Source organism: Neovison vison, chromosome 4 (assembly GCF_020171115.1).
Source record: "Neovison vison isolate M4711 chromosome 4, ASM_NN_V1, whole genome shotgun sequence".
NCBI classification, from domain to species: Eukaryota; Metazoa; Chordata; class Mammalia; order Carnivora; family Mustelidae; genus Neogale; species Neogale vison.
Window position 1 is genome coordinate 49,078,487 of NC_058094.1, and position 14,680 is coordinate 49,093,166.

General features: G+C 38.4%; 1 protein-coding gene across 2 annotated transcripts in view; it reads right to left on the bottom strand.

The window, feature by feature from the left end:
• WWP1 (WW domain containing E3 ubiquitin protein ligase 1) overlaps positions 1–14,680 on the bottom strand; it is a 112,148-nt gene that overhangs the window by 30,034 nt on the left and 67,434 nt on the right. For both annotated transcript variants that reach the window (XM_044245365.1, XM_044245364.1), the window contains exons 10-14: positions 4,603–4,698; positions 2,667–2,841; positions 493–547; positions 323–407; positions 65–193 (exon numbers count right to left, since the gene is read on the bottom strand). In XM_044245365.1, the coding sequence (XP_044101300.1) occupies positions 65–193; positions 323–407; positions 493–547; positions 2,667–2,841; positions 4,603–4,698 (540 nt within the window). The remainder of the gene's footprint in view (positions 1–64; positions 194–322; positions 408–492; positions 548–2,666; positions 2,842–4,602; positions 4,699–14,680) is intronic.

Consider the following 14,680-nt stretch of genomic DNA (forward strand, 5'->3'; position numbering starts at 1 on the left):
CGCTTGAAGCTAAATTTTTATGTCCTCATTAAATAGCATTTAAGAACTTCAGGTTTTCACTTACACAGATGATTTCCCATTGCGAGGATCTTTGAATGTTGTTGTTCTTGTATTATGATCAACAAAGTACCTAACACCTTCCCGAGTATACCTAATTTCCCAGCCTTCTGGCAGGGGCTCTTCATTCTGTAAGCTAAAAGATAATGTTATAGTCAGAAGGTGAGTATCTTCTAGGTACTAAAAACATTAGAATCAAGGTTTACTTGATTTTATCCATAGATCTATGTAAGATGACTTAGTGAAGGCCTTAGTACGCACATACCCTTGAGTTCTGGGATCTTCCCACTGGGTTGTTTTTGTGTTATGATTCACAAAGTAAACCCTGTCGGTCGAATCCACTCTTTTTTCTAAAAAATAAGAGTAAGCACAGCATTTAATCACTCTTTACTATATATACCTTCAGACATTTTTATCAACAACATATCAGCTTACCCCAGCCTGGTGGCAAAGGCCCATATGGGTCATTTTCTGCAGCTAACATTGAAGCCTGATTGGAGAAATGGTTGGAGGGAAAAATAAAAACATTAATATAAAAGCAGAGATAAACTAAATACTTTGTAGGACCATATTTTATAGTAATTTTCTAAAAAATATAGTAAAGGAATGTAAATATAGTGATTTCAAGATACAAAGTACATTTAAAAATGTCATGAGTTAAGAGAGGCCCATCAGTTGATAAAATCATTAGTTTTTCTAGGATGATTTAGAAATAATATACTGAGATTAATATTTTAATTCTTTAAACATTTTAATTAGATTTCAATCTAATAATTAATTTTTAATTTTTTTAGCCCTTCTATAATAACTTGCTGGAAGTGAAATGAGAAGAGCATACAGAAAATTATGGTGTTTAAATGAAAAATATTACTTGTTTAAAATTACAACAATAATCACAGTTCCCTTTAAGACACACCTTTTAATAAAATCAACATTAAAATCCAGTATCATCTTTGTATAAGTAAACTTTTATCTTAGTATTAGTATCTTTTATATATTTATAAATATTCATGCCTACATATATTATTGCCCAGAAATATATTCAGAAGAACATATAAACATTGCACTATCAATTTAAAAGAACGACAAATGTAAAAGTCATCACCTGAAAAATTACATCTTAATGACAGTTATACATAATATTTTATAACCTTTTAATAGATGCTAATTTTACCTAATATCCACTTCCCACACCTCTGTCCATGACACTCAAATCACTGTTTTGTTCGAGACAGCAATGTGTCCATCTAATATTCCACTCCCAGCCTTCCTCACAGTTGAGTTCGAAGAATGACCAAGTCTAGCCAGGGAGTATTGGTTGAAGTCCCTGGTAAGGACACCCCTTTACAAGTAAAAAGGCAGGGCTTGCAAGATAAAAGCCATCTGCCCTTCCCACTCCCTTTTCCCCATCTTCTTTTGTACGCTGGGGAATGAAGCCCAAAGGGCAGCAGCTCTGTATGACTGAGGTAAGCATGAAGCATGGTAACGATGCACAAAGAATCTGGGTTAACAGGTGACATTACTGAGCTAATGTATGCATTAGCTGGGACTTTCATCCCAGACTTGTGTATACTTAGATAATTACACCTCAACCCATTTAAGGATGTTCTCTGCAGAACACACTTCCTACATCCCTATGACCCGATTCTGCCCTGTTTCCCCGAGGCTTTCATGTATACAGCTAAGATGACCCAGAACAAAAGCACACAGTACCTAATTTCTTGTTTACTACATACAGCTAAACAGTGAAACCTTACTACAGATTTCTGTACAAATTACCAAAGAACCAGCTGGTGGCAGCAGGAAACACTATGTAAGCTGGGTTGGCCCCCTCCCTCTCTGCTGGCTATAGATCACCAGGAGAATGGGTCAAATGAGAACTTACTATTTAACCAGAGAAGAAAATGGAGCTGAAAGAGCCAGCCTGAGGCAAGATAATGGAAAAGAGTTATTTAAGTTTTCTTTTTGTGTCTTTCCTATTTCCTCCCTATCTGCTAGCCTCTATGTTTCAGGTTTTCAAGTTGCCTCAAAACACTCTCTAGAGTTGTCCAGTACTTAAAATTTGTATTTTCCACTTCCTGTGATCAAACCTATTTAATGAAGATTTCCCTTTACCCCAAGTCTTCTTGTGGATGTTTGCTTTGGCAATAAATGAACCATCAACAGGTCAAATTTTCAAATAGCTTAGATATTTTGGACAATACTATCTCCAATCCCAGGAATATCTCTGGTAGGTCAAACACATTAAGCTGTTTCTGACAATGTGGAATGGGAATCAGAACAGCTGGACAACACTGGTCTTAAATAAAATCAGGAGCAAACAAAATGATTATAAGTAAAGGCAAAGAACTGGGAATAGGTAAAGCCATATTGTTCCATTAAGAAATTTCACTTACAAACTACCACTTAAAAAAGACAAAAGCTGTAATACTGCTAGTAAACCAGAATTTTAAAAAAACTTAGTATGTATGTATATCAGAATTATTTATTAAAGAGTAAATAAAAAAATACCTTGCAGTGCAGTCTATAACATTTAAAAATCACCAAAGTAGAAAAGAGCAAATGCCTGGAGGAAAGAGCTGTACTGACATCTTACAATCTGCTATTACCGAATAGAGGTATCTCTGGTTGAACTGTTGCATAGCTCCTTGCAATTGGTTCCGCTGAGACTGCCACTGCTCAAAGTTTCGAACAGACTCCATGGTAGGCCGCTGCCAGGTTGTTGTTCTGGTGTTATGATCCACATAATAAACTCTGCCACGATCATCAACTCTTCTTTCCCAACTGCCACAAACAAAACAAGCATTAATAAAAATTAAACAGAAACTGGTAAGTATTTAGTTAATACTTCACTCATATAATTTAAAAATCAGAGGCACAACATATCTTTAAAATTTTGAATATGTAACCTGCTTTTCTGGGGGCTAAATTGCCTTCTCATTCTACCACTATATGATTTCTGAGAACTGTCTAAAAAGGGGGCCAAAGACTGAAAGTGCCAGTTATCTATCTGGCTACCCTCTCTCTTTTTCTGGTTAAGAAGCTACTGAGTGTTCACTGTACACCTAGCAATCTGCCCCTTAGCACCTGCCCAAGTTCAGGGCTGTAACTCGATTCTTACAGGTCTTTCATCTTCCAGCCGTTATCCGGCTGCTGAACACAAATGCAGATTCAATCATGTCATCCCACCTATCACAGCTCTCCCACATGGCATTAAAATGAAACCCTTCACCATTTCAGTTTCCTCTACCCTAAGATCTTTCAAGGGACCTACATGAGAGTCAACTACTTGCTGGTCCCAAGTGTATTGTATGTTTCCCTTTATCATCTCTCTGTCTGAATATTCCCTCAAAACAAAATGCTCTTTCCTATTTCACCACCAACTGAAGTTCTCCCCCATCCTCCCAGTTTCAGAGAACTCTAAGTCAATTTGTGCCATTGATCTTGTTACGTAGCTTATTCGAGGGACAAGGCAAGCCTAGAGAGTTCTCCTACTTGCCCCATCTCAGCTCCCTTGCAAACACTTCTTCTATGTGCCATTAACTCATACAATGATTTAAAAATCCTTTCAGCAACAAGTTGCACAAAAATAACATTTATGCTTTGAATTTTCTGGACTTGGAATGTGTACTATATTCGTGAACTTTAAGTTACATCTGGAAGGACAGATATTCTGAGTGAGCAGCAAAGACCATTAAGGAAGATACTGTAGGAACAGGCAGAGTGGGTTTTCTTTTTTCTATGTACATATATATGCATGTATTTAAAAGATTTTATTTATTTATTTATTTGAGAGACAGTACAAGCAGAGGGTGAGGGGCAGAGGGAAAAAGCAGGCTCCCTACTAAGCAGGGAGCCTGATGCAGGGCTCCATTCCAGGACCCCAGGATCATGACCTGAGCCAAAGGCAGATGCTCAGCAGACTGAGCCACCAGGTGCCCCTCAGATAGTGTCTGAGAAGAATATAAATAATATAATTCAAATAGCTATCAGCACAATATATATAAGGAGTTATAAAAGGTAAGAACACAAATGAAAGGTCTATTTGTGAATGATCATGAATGACAGCCTAACAAGCATGAACTTATTTAGCATGTAATAGAAATGTTTTTATTCATTTAACTAAAGCCGTAATGTGATACAATTTTACTTAGAGTAATCTTTTAGATAACTTTGAAGCACTTTCGCATCTCTTGTATCATTAAACGTCATGTAACATACCTTAGATCCCTATCTCTGGAGAACCATACATACAAATTTTCCTAAATACACCTTTCATTCCTTAAAAACTAATGACAAGCACTAAAACTGGATCAAAATGACAAGTACTCTCAGTAACTCTTGCCAGTGTTTGACAATCTCTTGAAGCCCCTTCAGACTAACTGTAGAAGAGATACAATATAATAAATCTCATTAACTGAAATTATTCACAGAAGTAAATGAAGGAAACAGAACATGCACAATGAAAGAATCATTAATAAGTAAGTTTAAGAAATCACATGTAGGATAAAACACAACTGGAGATGCATAAAGCTGTCACATTACCCTGGAGGTAAAGGTTGTGGCCTCTCCCATGTAGTCGTTCGAGTATTATGATCCACGTAGTAAGTTCTACCATGAGGATCTTTTCTCTGTTCCCACCTTTAACAAAAATGCAGAACAAAAATATACGATAACTGAGACAATCTGAAAAATCATTCCTTATATATCATCAGGAAAATTACCAGGAAGTCTTACTTTAAAAGGATACATATACACACACACCTTAAAAAGTGTGTATGTATATACACACACACACACACACACACACACTCCACACACACATTAAAGTTTCTTTTCCCAATTATTAGTACCCTTTAAGTTCTTATTCCTTTTCTATTAACAGTATTGGAAACTCAATAAATATAGTCAAGAAAGGAAGATCAAGTATTACCTAAAATTTTAAAACGTTACTAATTTATAGAATTTATCACAGAAAATTTATCATCAGAAATTTATCATCAGAAAAGACGAATGTAGGTAGGGGCGCCCGAGTAGCTCAGTAGCTTAAACGGCTGCCTTCTACTCAGGTAATGATCTCAGGGTCCTGGGACTGAGCGTCGCATTGGGCTTCCTGCTCAGCAGGGAGTCTACTTGTCCCTCTCCCTCTGCCATTCCTCCTGTTCATGCTCTGCCTCTCAAATTAATTAATTAATTAATTAAAGACAAGTTTAATCAAAAGTAGAGGAATTTCCAGCCCAGTATCCACTCAAAAAGCACAAAATGTTAATAAGGTAATTATCCACTTTTGCTGGTAATTTAAAAAACAAATATCTAAAAGATTTTAGGAGAAACTGCATTAAAGAAGTATGTGGTGAAATTGCTCCACAATAATTCTTCTATATGCATTCAGCGTCTTTTTGTATACAACTATCTCCCTCTTGTTTTTGGTGAAACTCCTCAGTTTTTGGACAGCCCAATTTCATCTTTTTCTGTTCCATCTCAAAGACTCAATCTCTTATTTTACCCACTCTTGTTTTCTCCTCTGTGATTCCTGTTTCCTAGAAGAAAAATGTTAAATATAAAATATAAAAACCTCCTTATTTCTGATTGTAACATTCTTGTTTTCAACTGAAAGTAGAAGAAATGGAAGTATTTTTCTTTCTCTTAAACCCAGGGGCCCAATTTAATTTGATTCTTTTTGGATTGGAGAGGTCTTTAATAATTAACCCCCCCCTTTTTAATTTAAAGATGTTTATTTTATAGAGAGAAACAGCAGAACAGGTGGAGGGGCACAGAGGGAGAGAGAATCTAAAGCAGACTCCCCACTGAGCATGGAGCCTGACACAGGGCTGGGTCTCATGACCTTAGCCAAACTCAAATCAGACACTCAACTAATTGAGCCACCCAAGTACCCCTAAATTATTTTCTTACACAACAATTATACATACTAAAGGTATTCCCTAAGCAAGGTGCACACATGTATGCATACTTTAATGTAAAAAAGGCATGTAAAAAAATTAATAGTTTGCTTAAGCTGCATCCAGTAAACATAAGTTACAAAATGCTTCAAAACTAACTCAGGATCATGTAAGTTATTAAATTTAGATTGTGTTTAATTTCCCTCAACATAAGTTGCCTAATGCTTCCTGTGTTGATTCTGAGAACTCCAATGCCATTCTGATAAGTATGAGATCTGCTTCCAGTCCCTTTTTAAAATCTCTGGAAATTAAAAAAATTTTTTTCTTTGGCCCCAACATACTAAAATTCTCACAACAACGCATCTTAATACAGATTTATTTTCACTCATTATACTGAATTTTGGTGGGCCCTTTTAATAAGAAAGTATTTGTTAGGGTTTTAAGGACTTCCTCCCATTTTCTCTCTTTCTGGAACTTTTCTTACCAGACCCTTTGAACTGGTACTCTAAATTTTCAATTTTATTTCTTTTATTTTAAAAATCTATCTTTTTGTTCTGTTTTTTGGAAAATTTCTTTACCTTTATTACCCAAATCTTCCAATGAATTAGATTTCTAAGAGCTTTTGGTTCTTGAGGTATTCTGCTTTTACAACACCTCCTCCTCCTTCTTCTTCTTCTTCTTTTTTTTAAAGATTTTATTTATTTATTTGACACTCAGAGATCACAAGTAGACAGAGAGGCAGGCAGAGAGAGAGGAGGAAGCAGACTCCCCGCTGAGAAGAGAGCACAATGCAGGGCTCGATCCCAGGACCCTGGGATCACGACCTGAGCCGAAGGCAGAGGCTTTAACCCACTGAGCCACTCAGGCACCCCCACACCTCCTTCTTTAATATATGTTCTATCATAGCAGCAATGTCCACAGTAGCCAAACTATGGAAAGAACCTAGATGTCCATCAACAGATGAATGGATCAAGAAGATGTGGTATATATACACAATGGAATACTATGCAGCCATCAAAAGAAATGAAATCTTGCCATTTGCGACAACATGGATGGAACTAGAGCGTATCATGCTTAGCGAAATAAGTCAAGCGGAGAAAGACAAATATCATATGATCTCCCTGATATGAGGAAGTGGTGATGCAACACGGGGGCTTAAGTGGGAAGGAGAAGACTCCATGAAACAAGATGGGATAGGGAGGGAGACAAACCATAAGTGACTCTTAATCTCACGAAACAAACTGTGGGTTGCTGGGGGGAGGGGGGTTGGGAGAAGGAGGGTAGGGTTATGGACATTGGGGAGGGTATGTGCTTTTGGGTAAATTGGAAGGGGAGATGAACCATGAGAGACTATGGACTCTGAAAAACAATCCGAGGGGTTTGAAGTGGCGGGGGGGTGGGAGGTTGGGGTACCAGGTGGTGGGTATTATAGAGGGCACAGCTTGCATGGAGCACTGGGTGTGGTGAAAAAATAATGAATACTGTTTTTCTGAAAATAAATAAATTGGAAAAAAAAAAGAAAAAAAAATATATGTTCTATCTACTCTTATGTCTCTGAGAATATGAAAACTGACTGGGGCCTTTGTGTGGCTGGGCGCAGATTGTAGGACTGACTAAAGAAGTAGAGAACAAGGCTATTTCGTTGGAGGACAAATAGGTATCAGTATTTTTAGTTTTTTTAGGATGGGGGGGTTTCAATAGAAGATAATTTCAATCTGGGTGAGAAGGTAAAATCCTGGTGTCAATATTCTGGGGTTTGAGTAGGTAAGAATGCTGGGGTTTGCAAACTCACTTATAACTTTATTCACTTACTAATCTCCTAAAGGTCACTTATGTCCCAATTTAGCACCCTCAAGTGTGCCTGGTGTTCCCAAAGGTAGAGAACTTCCAGAGAAAACACCTATAGGCAAGATACTAGTCCTGGCTGCAGGGAGGGGAATTAAGGATTTATTTCTCAAAGTGACTTTCAATCTTGCTCTTTGTGTGTCATTTTTTTCCCCCAAGATTTTATTTATTTATTTGAGAGAGAGACAGGGAGAGAAAACATGAGTGAGGAGAAGGGCAGAGAGAAAAGCAGACTCCCCGTGGACCTGGGAGCCCGATGCCGAATTCGATCCCGGGACTCCGAGATCATGACCTGAGCCGAAGGCAGTTGTCCAACCAATTGAGCCACCCAGGCGTCCCTGTAGTGCCATCTTTACTACCACTTCTACCATATCTGATGGTGCCAATGCAGAGACCAGGCCTGTCCCCCTCGCAGGCCAGAATTCAGTTCTCCTGGGTTTGCTAGGTCAACTCCACTTAATCATTTTCCAGGTGACCACAACCTCATGAGAACCTGCATAGAAGCATCCAGCTAAGCCACTTCCAGACTCCTAATCCTCAGAAACTATTTAAGATGGTATGTTTTGTTGTTTTAAACTGCTAAATTTGGGGATAATTTGTTAAACAATAATACACAAGGAAATACTATAAATCCATTCAACTCTTGATCTCAGCTCTAGTCTTGAGTTCAGGCCCCACGTTGGGCTCTACACTGGTGTGCAACTACTTAAAAACAAATCATTAAGAACATTGAAAAGAATTAAGGTAAACCTACATATTTAGCGCAACAATCTTCATGAAGGTTTAGGTTTAAGTCTATATTGCTCATCAGTGTAAAAATAGCACAGTGCCTGCAGAAGTGCTTAATAAATACTTACTAAATATGTGCTAAATGTGAGTTGTACTGACATGGACATACAACCAAATTTTACAAAGCACTACCAGGTATTTACCTACAGGCTACAAAAGCATCTGAATGGCTCATTCGGTAAGCATTTGACTCCTGATCTTGGTTCAGGTCATGACCTCAGGATGCCAAGATCAAGACCCACACTCGCTCTACATTGGGCATGGAGATGGCTTAGGATTCTCTCTACCTCTGCCCCACCCAACACTCATACTTCCTCTAAAAAAAAAAAAAAAAAAAAAAAAAACAGACTTGAGGGGATACATACATCCTGATGTTTATAGCAGCATTATCAACAATAGCCAAATTATGGAACAAGTCCAAATGTCCACTGACTGATGAATGAATAAAGAGGAAGTAGTAAATATACACAATGGATTATTACTCAGCTATCAAAAAGAGTGAAATCTTGACATCTGTAACAGCGTGGATGGAGTTAAGATGATATTAGGCTGGGTGAAATAAGTCAGTCAGAGAAAGAAAAATACCACATGATGTCACTCATATGTGGAACTTAAGAAACAACTGTCCCCAGACAACAGTGGGGGAAAGGAGAGGCAAACCAGAAAACACTCTTAATTGCAGAGAACAAACTGAGGGTTACTGGAGGGGAGGTGGGGGAGAATGGGTTAAGTGGCTGATGGGTATTAAGGTGGAGACTGCTGTGATGAGTGCAGGGTTACATGTAAGTGATGAATCACTAAATTCTATACCTGAAACTAATACTACCCTGTATGTTAACTAACTGGAATTTAAATAAAAACTTGGAGAAAAATAAAAAGGCAAGTAAAAAACTCTGTGCGGAGTATTTTCTTAAAATTATACAAGTATATAACTAACAGTAATTTACCATAGCTACTCACTAAGCTCTTCACCTATTTCTATCTCTCCTCACAGAACCTGTCACTATATGACATCACGTAATAGGGTGCATATGCAAGGCCCCAGGTTGATCAGCCTGCTGTTACACATACTTCACAGCATCAGAGGCTTGGCCTCTCTTGGCCCTCTGAACACCCAGGGCCTAAAGTCTGACACAGAAGAGCTCTTAAATACTTACTACTGGAATAATATATAGACACCATTTTCTGAGTGTTTTTTTTTATGACTTAAAATATTTAACTTGGTCCATGTCTTAGCTTGTGAGCAGGAATACATTATACTATTAAGGGTAAAAAATAAACATAACCAAGTGTTCCATTTATATAATGAGCTAGGAAGCTCTATTCTAGTTTTATCTCAGGCAAGCTGCAAATATTTCCAATTTAACATTCAATAAATATTCAGTACTCACGTTGGAGCCCAAAGTTGGGCTCAATCTCACAACCCTGAGATCATGACCTGAGCTGAAATCAACAGCTGGACACTTAACTGACTGAGCCACCCAGGCATCCCTAGCCAACTGTTTTTAATTTTTCCAAAATAGGGGTTCACTTCCAAATTTCAGTGGTTTTGCTCCTAACAGAATTTATCTTTCCCAAACCTTTTCTGTAAAGCGCCAGATAGGAAGTATTTTAGGCTATGCAGGTGAAAAGGCCTTACATAGTAAGAGCAAAAACTCCTATCATGCCCCACCTCATTTTTCCAACAGCTGGTCCAAGAAGAGATTAACTTGCCGAGCTGTCACTCCCAAAGTGAGATTCTTCCTCTTGGGGCACAACAGTTGTCACAACTGAGTCCCCAATGTGTAGGTGGTAAACAAGGCCTTGGGCAGCAACGATGGAAGAAGGTACTGGTAGGGGAAGGGGTGGCGCAGAGCAAAGGATGATACTCTGGATTGGTCTGGGTGACTCATAGTGACAGCCTGCTAAAGCTATACCCATGGGTCCTAGAAAAGAGGTGGGCTGGAATTGACAAGAGATAAAAATATCCTAATAGTGGAAATTCATGAATACTTCCCAGTAGGTACAAGTTACTTGGCTGAATGAGACTTCACAATAAAATTCTTTAATTTTATGGATATACATGCTAATTTATAACTGCCACGCATCTCTTCAACCGTAATACTCACCTTTCTAGTATTTAGGTATAGTCTCTCTGTCTCACTAGAACATTATATATAAATTTTCAAAATCTACTGAACTAAGACCTTGCTTTAAAAAAAGTAAATGTGGAAGAATTTGGAGAAATGTATCATAATAAAAATTACCCCATTTAGTTACTGAATGAATAACTACCTATTGGTTTCAAACTTGGATAATGGAAGACCTGCTTTCTCATAAACTACAAAGGACAGTTACCTCATTCTCTCCTCTACTGCTAACCACTGTGTCCACAGACTCCTCACATCAGAACCTGATTATCCTTTAAAGTCTCTCCAATCTAACAAATAAACTTTAAAATCTCTCCCATTTTATAAAACAGAAACTAACCCTCAGTTCTCTATCTCCTCTTGCAGGTTTCCACCAACCAAGCATTCCTTACTCTGTGTGTTCACTAGTGTGAAAGCTTTACATACTAGCTCTCTTTAAATGTTTTCTACACACTTCTAACCCCCCCATTCACCCCATCACAGAGCACTCTGAATACAGCTCTATTTCCCAGAAACTGCTTTATCAAAGGTCAACAATAAATCATCTCTTTGTTGTTAAATTCAATCGGTGCCTTTCACTTCTTATCTTACTTGAAATTTTTAGTAGTTTTTGACCTTGTTAATCATTTCCTCAGAAACATTTACAAGCCAGGGTCTTTGCCCAGTTGCTCACTCACTCAAGATCATTTAATCAGGCATGTATTTAACAAAATTTACTGAGTACTTGCTATGTGGCAGGCATGGTTTTAGGAACGAGAAGTACAGAAATGGACAAAATAAAGCCCCTTCCAGTCCAGTGGAGAGAAAATGGACAAGACACAACTATATGTCCGTGGTGATTAAAGTGTTATAAAGAAAAATAATAAAAGTTATGCTGATTAGAATAACCCTACTCCAAAGTGTTCATGCTGATTTCACCTATATTAAGTTCTGTAACAGGGAAAACTGATCTTCCATCTATAGTGGGAAAAAAAATCAGAACAGTGATTGTTGAAAAGGTACTTACAGAACTTTCTGGGATGATGGTAATATTCAGTATCTTGCTAAGGGTTTGGGTTAACCAATGTATGTGTTCGTCAGAACTCATGAAAATGATATAATTAAGACTTGTGCATTTCCTTCTATGTAAACTCTACCTAAAAAAACTTTAAAAATACTGAACTCTAGGGATGCCTGGGTGGCTCAGTTGGTAAAGAGGCTGCCTTTGGCTCAGGTCATGATCCCACGGTCCTGGGATCTAGTCCCACACTGGGCTCCTTGCTCAGCGGGGAGCCTGCTGCTTCTCCCTCTGACACTCTGTCTGCCTGTGTGCTTGCTCTCTCTCTCTCTGACAAATAAATAAATAAAATCTTTAAAAATACTGAACTCTAGAGTTAATGATATACAAGCTGAAGTACTGAGGGGCAAAATGTACTGCTGTCTGCAAATCACTGAACTGCATCCAGGGGTACAGGCCTGTGATTCATCAGTCTTACACAATTCGCAGCACTCATCATAGCACATACCCTCCCCAATATCCATCACTCAGCCACCCCATCCTCTCCACCTCCCTCCCCTCCAGCAACCCTCATCTATCTCCTGAGATTTAGAGTCTCTTATGGTTTGTTTCCCTCTCTGGTTTTGTCTTCTTTCACTTTTCCTTCCCTTCCCCTATGATCCTCTGTCTTGTTTCTCAAATTCCTCCTATCAGTGAGGTCATATGATAACTGTTTTTCTCTGACCGACATATTTCGCTTAGGATAACAGCCTCCAGTTCCATCCACACTGTTGCAGGTGGCAAGAATTCATGGTTTTATGGCTGCATAATATCCCACTGTAAAAAAATACATCTTCTTTATTATTCATCTGCTGATGGACATCTAGGCTCTTAAAAGTTAGATGGACAGAGATGCAGACACAGAATATCAAGCAAAGAGTAAAAGGTCAATTACAGAATCTACTGGTAGACATAGGGGTGTTCACTGTCAAATTCTTTAAATTTTTCTACAGGTTTATAAATTTTCCTAGCAAAAAGTTGGGGAAAAATAAGGCAGGGTAAGGGGATGGGTGCAGAGGGGCCTGATTTAACCAGGGGGAACCAGAAAAGGCCCCTGGAGTAAGGTAACATTTGAGCAAAGACCTGAGTAAGTCATGCAGGTATCAGGGGAGTAACATTCCACACAGAAGTCTGAGCAAATGCAAAGGTCTTTGGGTGAGATAATGCTTGGCCTAAAACTCAAGTGTCATCTCCAGACTGAAATACTCTTCTTTCAGAACACTCGTGATTCCACTGGTAATTAGCTATACATAGCTGAGTAAGTTAAAAGAAAGGAAACAGAGGAACTAAAAGATTTCTAAGGAAAGAGAGAAGATGATGTAATTTGAAAACTGCTAACTTGGACAATTACACAAATACCTGCCTAAGCCAGAAGAATCAACTTTGGTTCCACTCCTCGAGTCTACTACCTCCTCACAACTAATCACCTTACAAAACTAGCGTCCACCTTAGTGCTAGCTATTTTAAGTTTTCACCTGGATCAGAAGTTTCTACACTTTTCTTTTTTTAAAGCTTTTATTTATTTATTTGAGAGAGAAAGAGCACGTGAGCAAGGGTAAGGAGCAGAGGCAGAGGGAGAGGGACAAGCAGACTCTACGCTTAGCATGGAGTCCGATGCAAACCCAGGACCCTGAGATCATGACCTGAGCTGAAACCAAGAGTCAGATTCTTAACCAACTGAGCCACCCAGGCACCCTGGCTTCTAAACTTTTTTGATGACAGTTCACAGAATAAGAAATATGTTTTACATAAATATCTCTGTGTATACTAGACTGCTATTTATTTGCAGAATTTATACACACAAACCCACACCAGAAAAATAAACTTTCTGGAAACAATGTTTACTCGTACTACAACTAACACTTCAGTATTTCCTATTCTGGTCTACACTGATTTACTTCAATTATGTGTTCAAATGCTGGCCATAATCTGCTAATGGGGTACAGCCTACAACTTGAAAATCACTTATCTAGGTTACCACAAAAGTCTCCTAACACAAACACCACATATGGTGGCTACAGGCCATGTTGAAGCATTTATTTGGACTCCAGAGAATTAAGTTTCTGAGCTTATTGTCCTTTTAAATCATAATGCCTGCTTCTTTCATTTATAAACCAGCCTGGCTGCTATCCTAACTTGTCTCCTTGACTCCTAAAAATCTGTACCACTGCTAGAAGGAAATTACCTAAATAAAATGCAAAAAGGACAATGCCACGACCCTGCTTAAAATTCATTATAATGTTCATTCATGGTTTTCAGGAAAATACTCCCACAATCTTAGAAAAGAATATGAAATTCTTCATAGGACTGCTTACTCTTTAGTACTGCATATGTCAACTTCCTCAAATGCTGAACTCAAGCTGTAACAAAATACTATTTCCTTAATTCTACTTATACATTTTTATGGATGCCAGAGATCTGAACAGGAGTTGGCTCTCCTGAGAATGAAGCCTTTTACCACCAGCACTTACATTATTGCTCTGCTAACTCCTAACCCTCTTTTAGACATCCACTTAACCGTCACCTCTTTCAGAAAATATTCTTTGATCTCAATAGTGTAGGCTACTCCCCTCAAAGATCTCTCTGTGTATGTTCCCACCCACAGCCTGCTAAACTTAGGTCTAGCCCAGCTTCAACTGTACAGTATAGCTGCTGCTTACTTATCTTTACCCTCCTATCAGACCATGAGGTTCTTAACAGCTTCTTAAATGTACCTGTCACAGTGGCAGAAACATGAAACTAGGATAAATGATTAAGCTGCCAAAGACTGAGAACAAAAAACAAGGAGAGATTTTTGAGAGAGGTTTGAAATGCTGGCAGGAAAAGGGGGGGGATTTCCAGAAGCAGTTGAAAATGAACTCTGAAAAAGGTCTGGCTCAGACATACAGATTTGATAGTTACATTGATGGGAAAGCATGACCGCC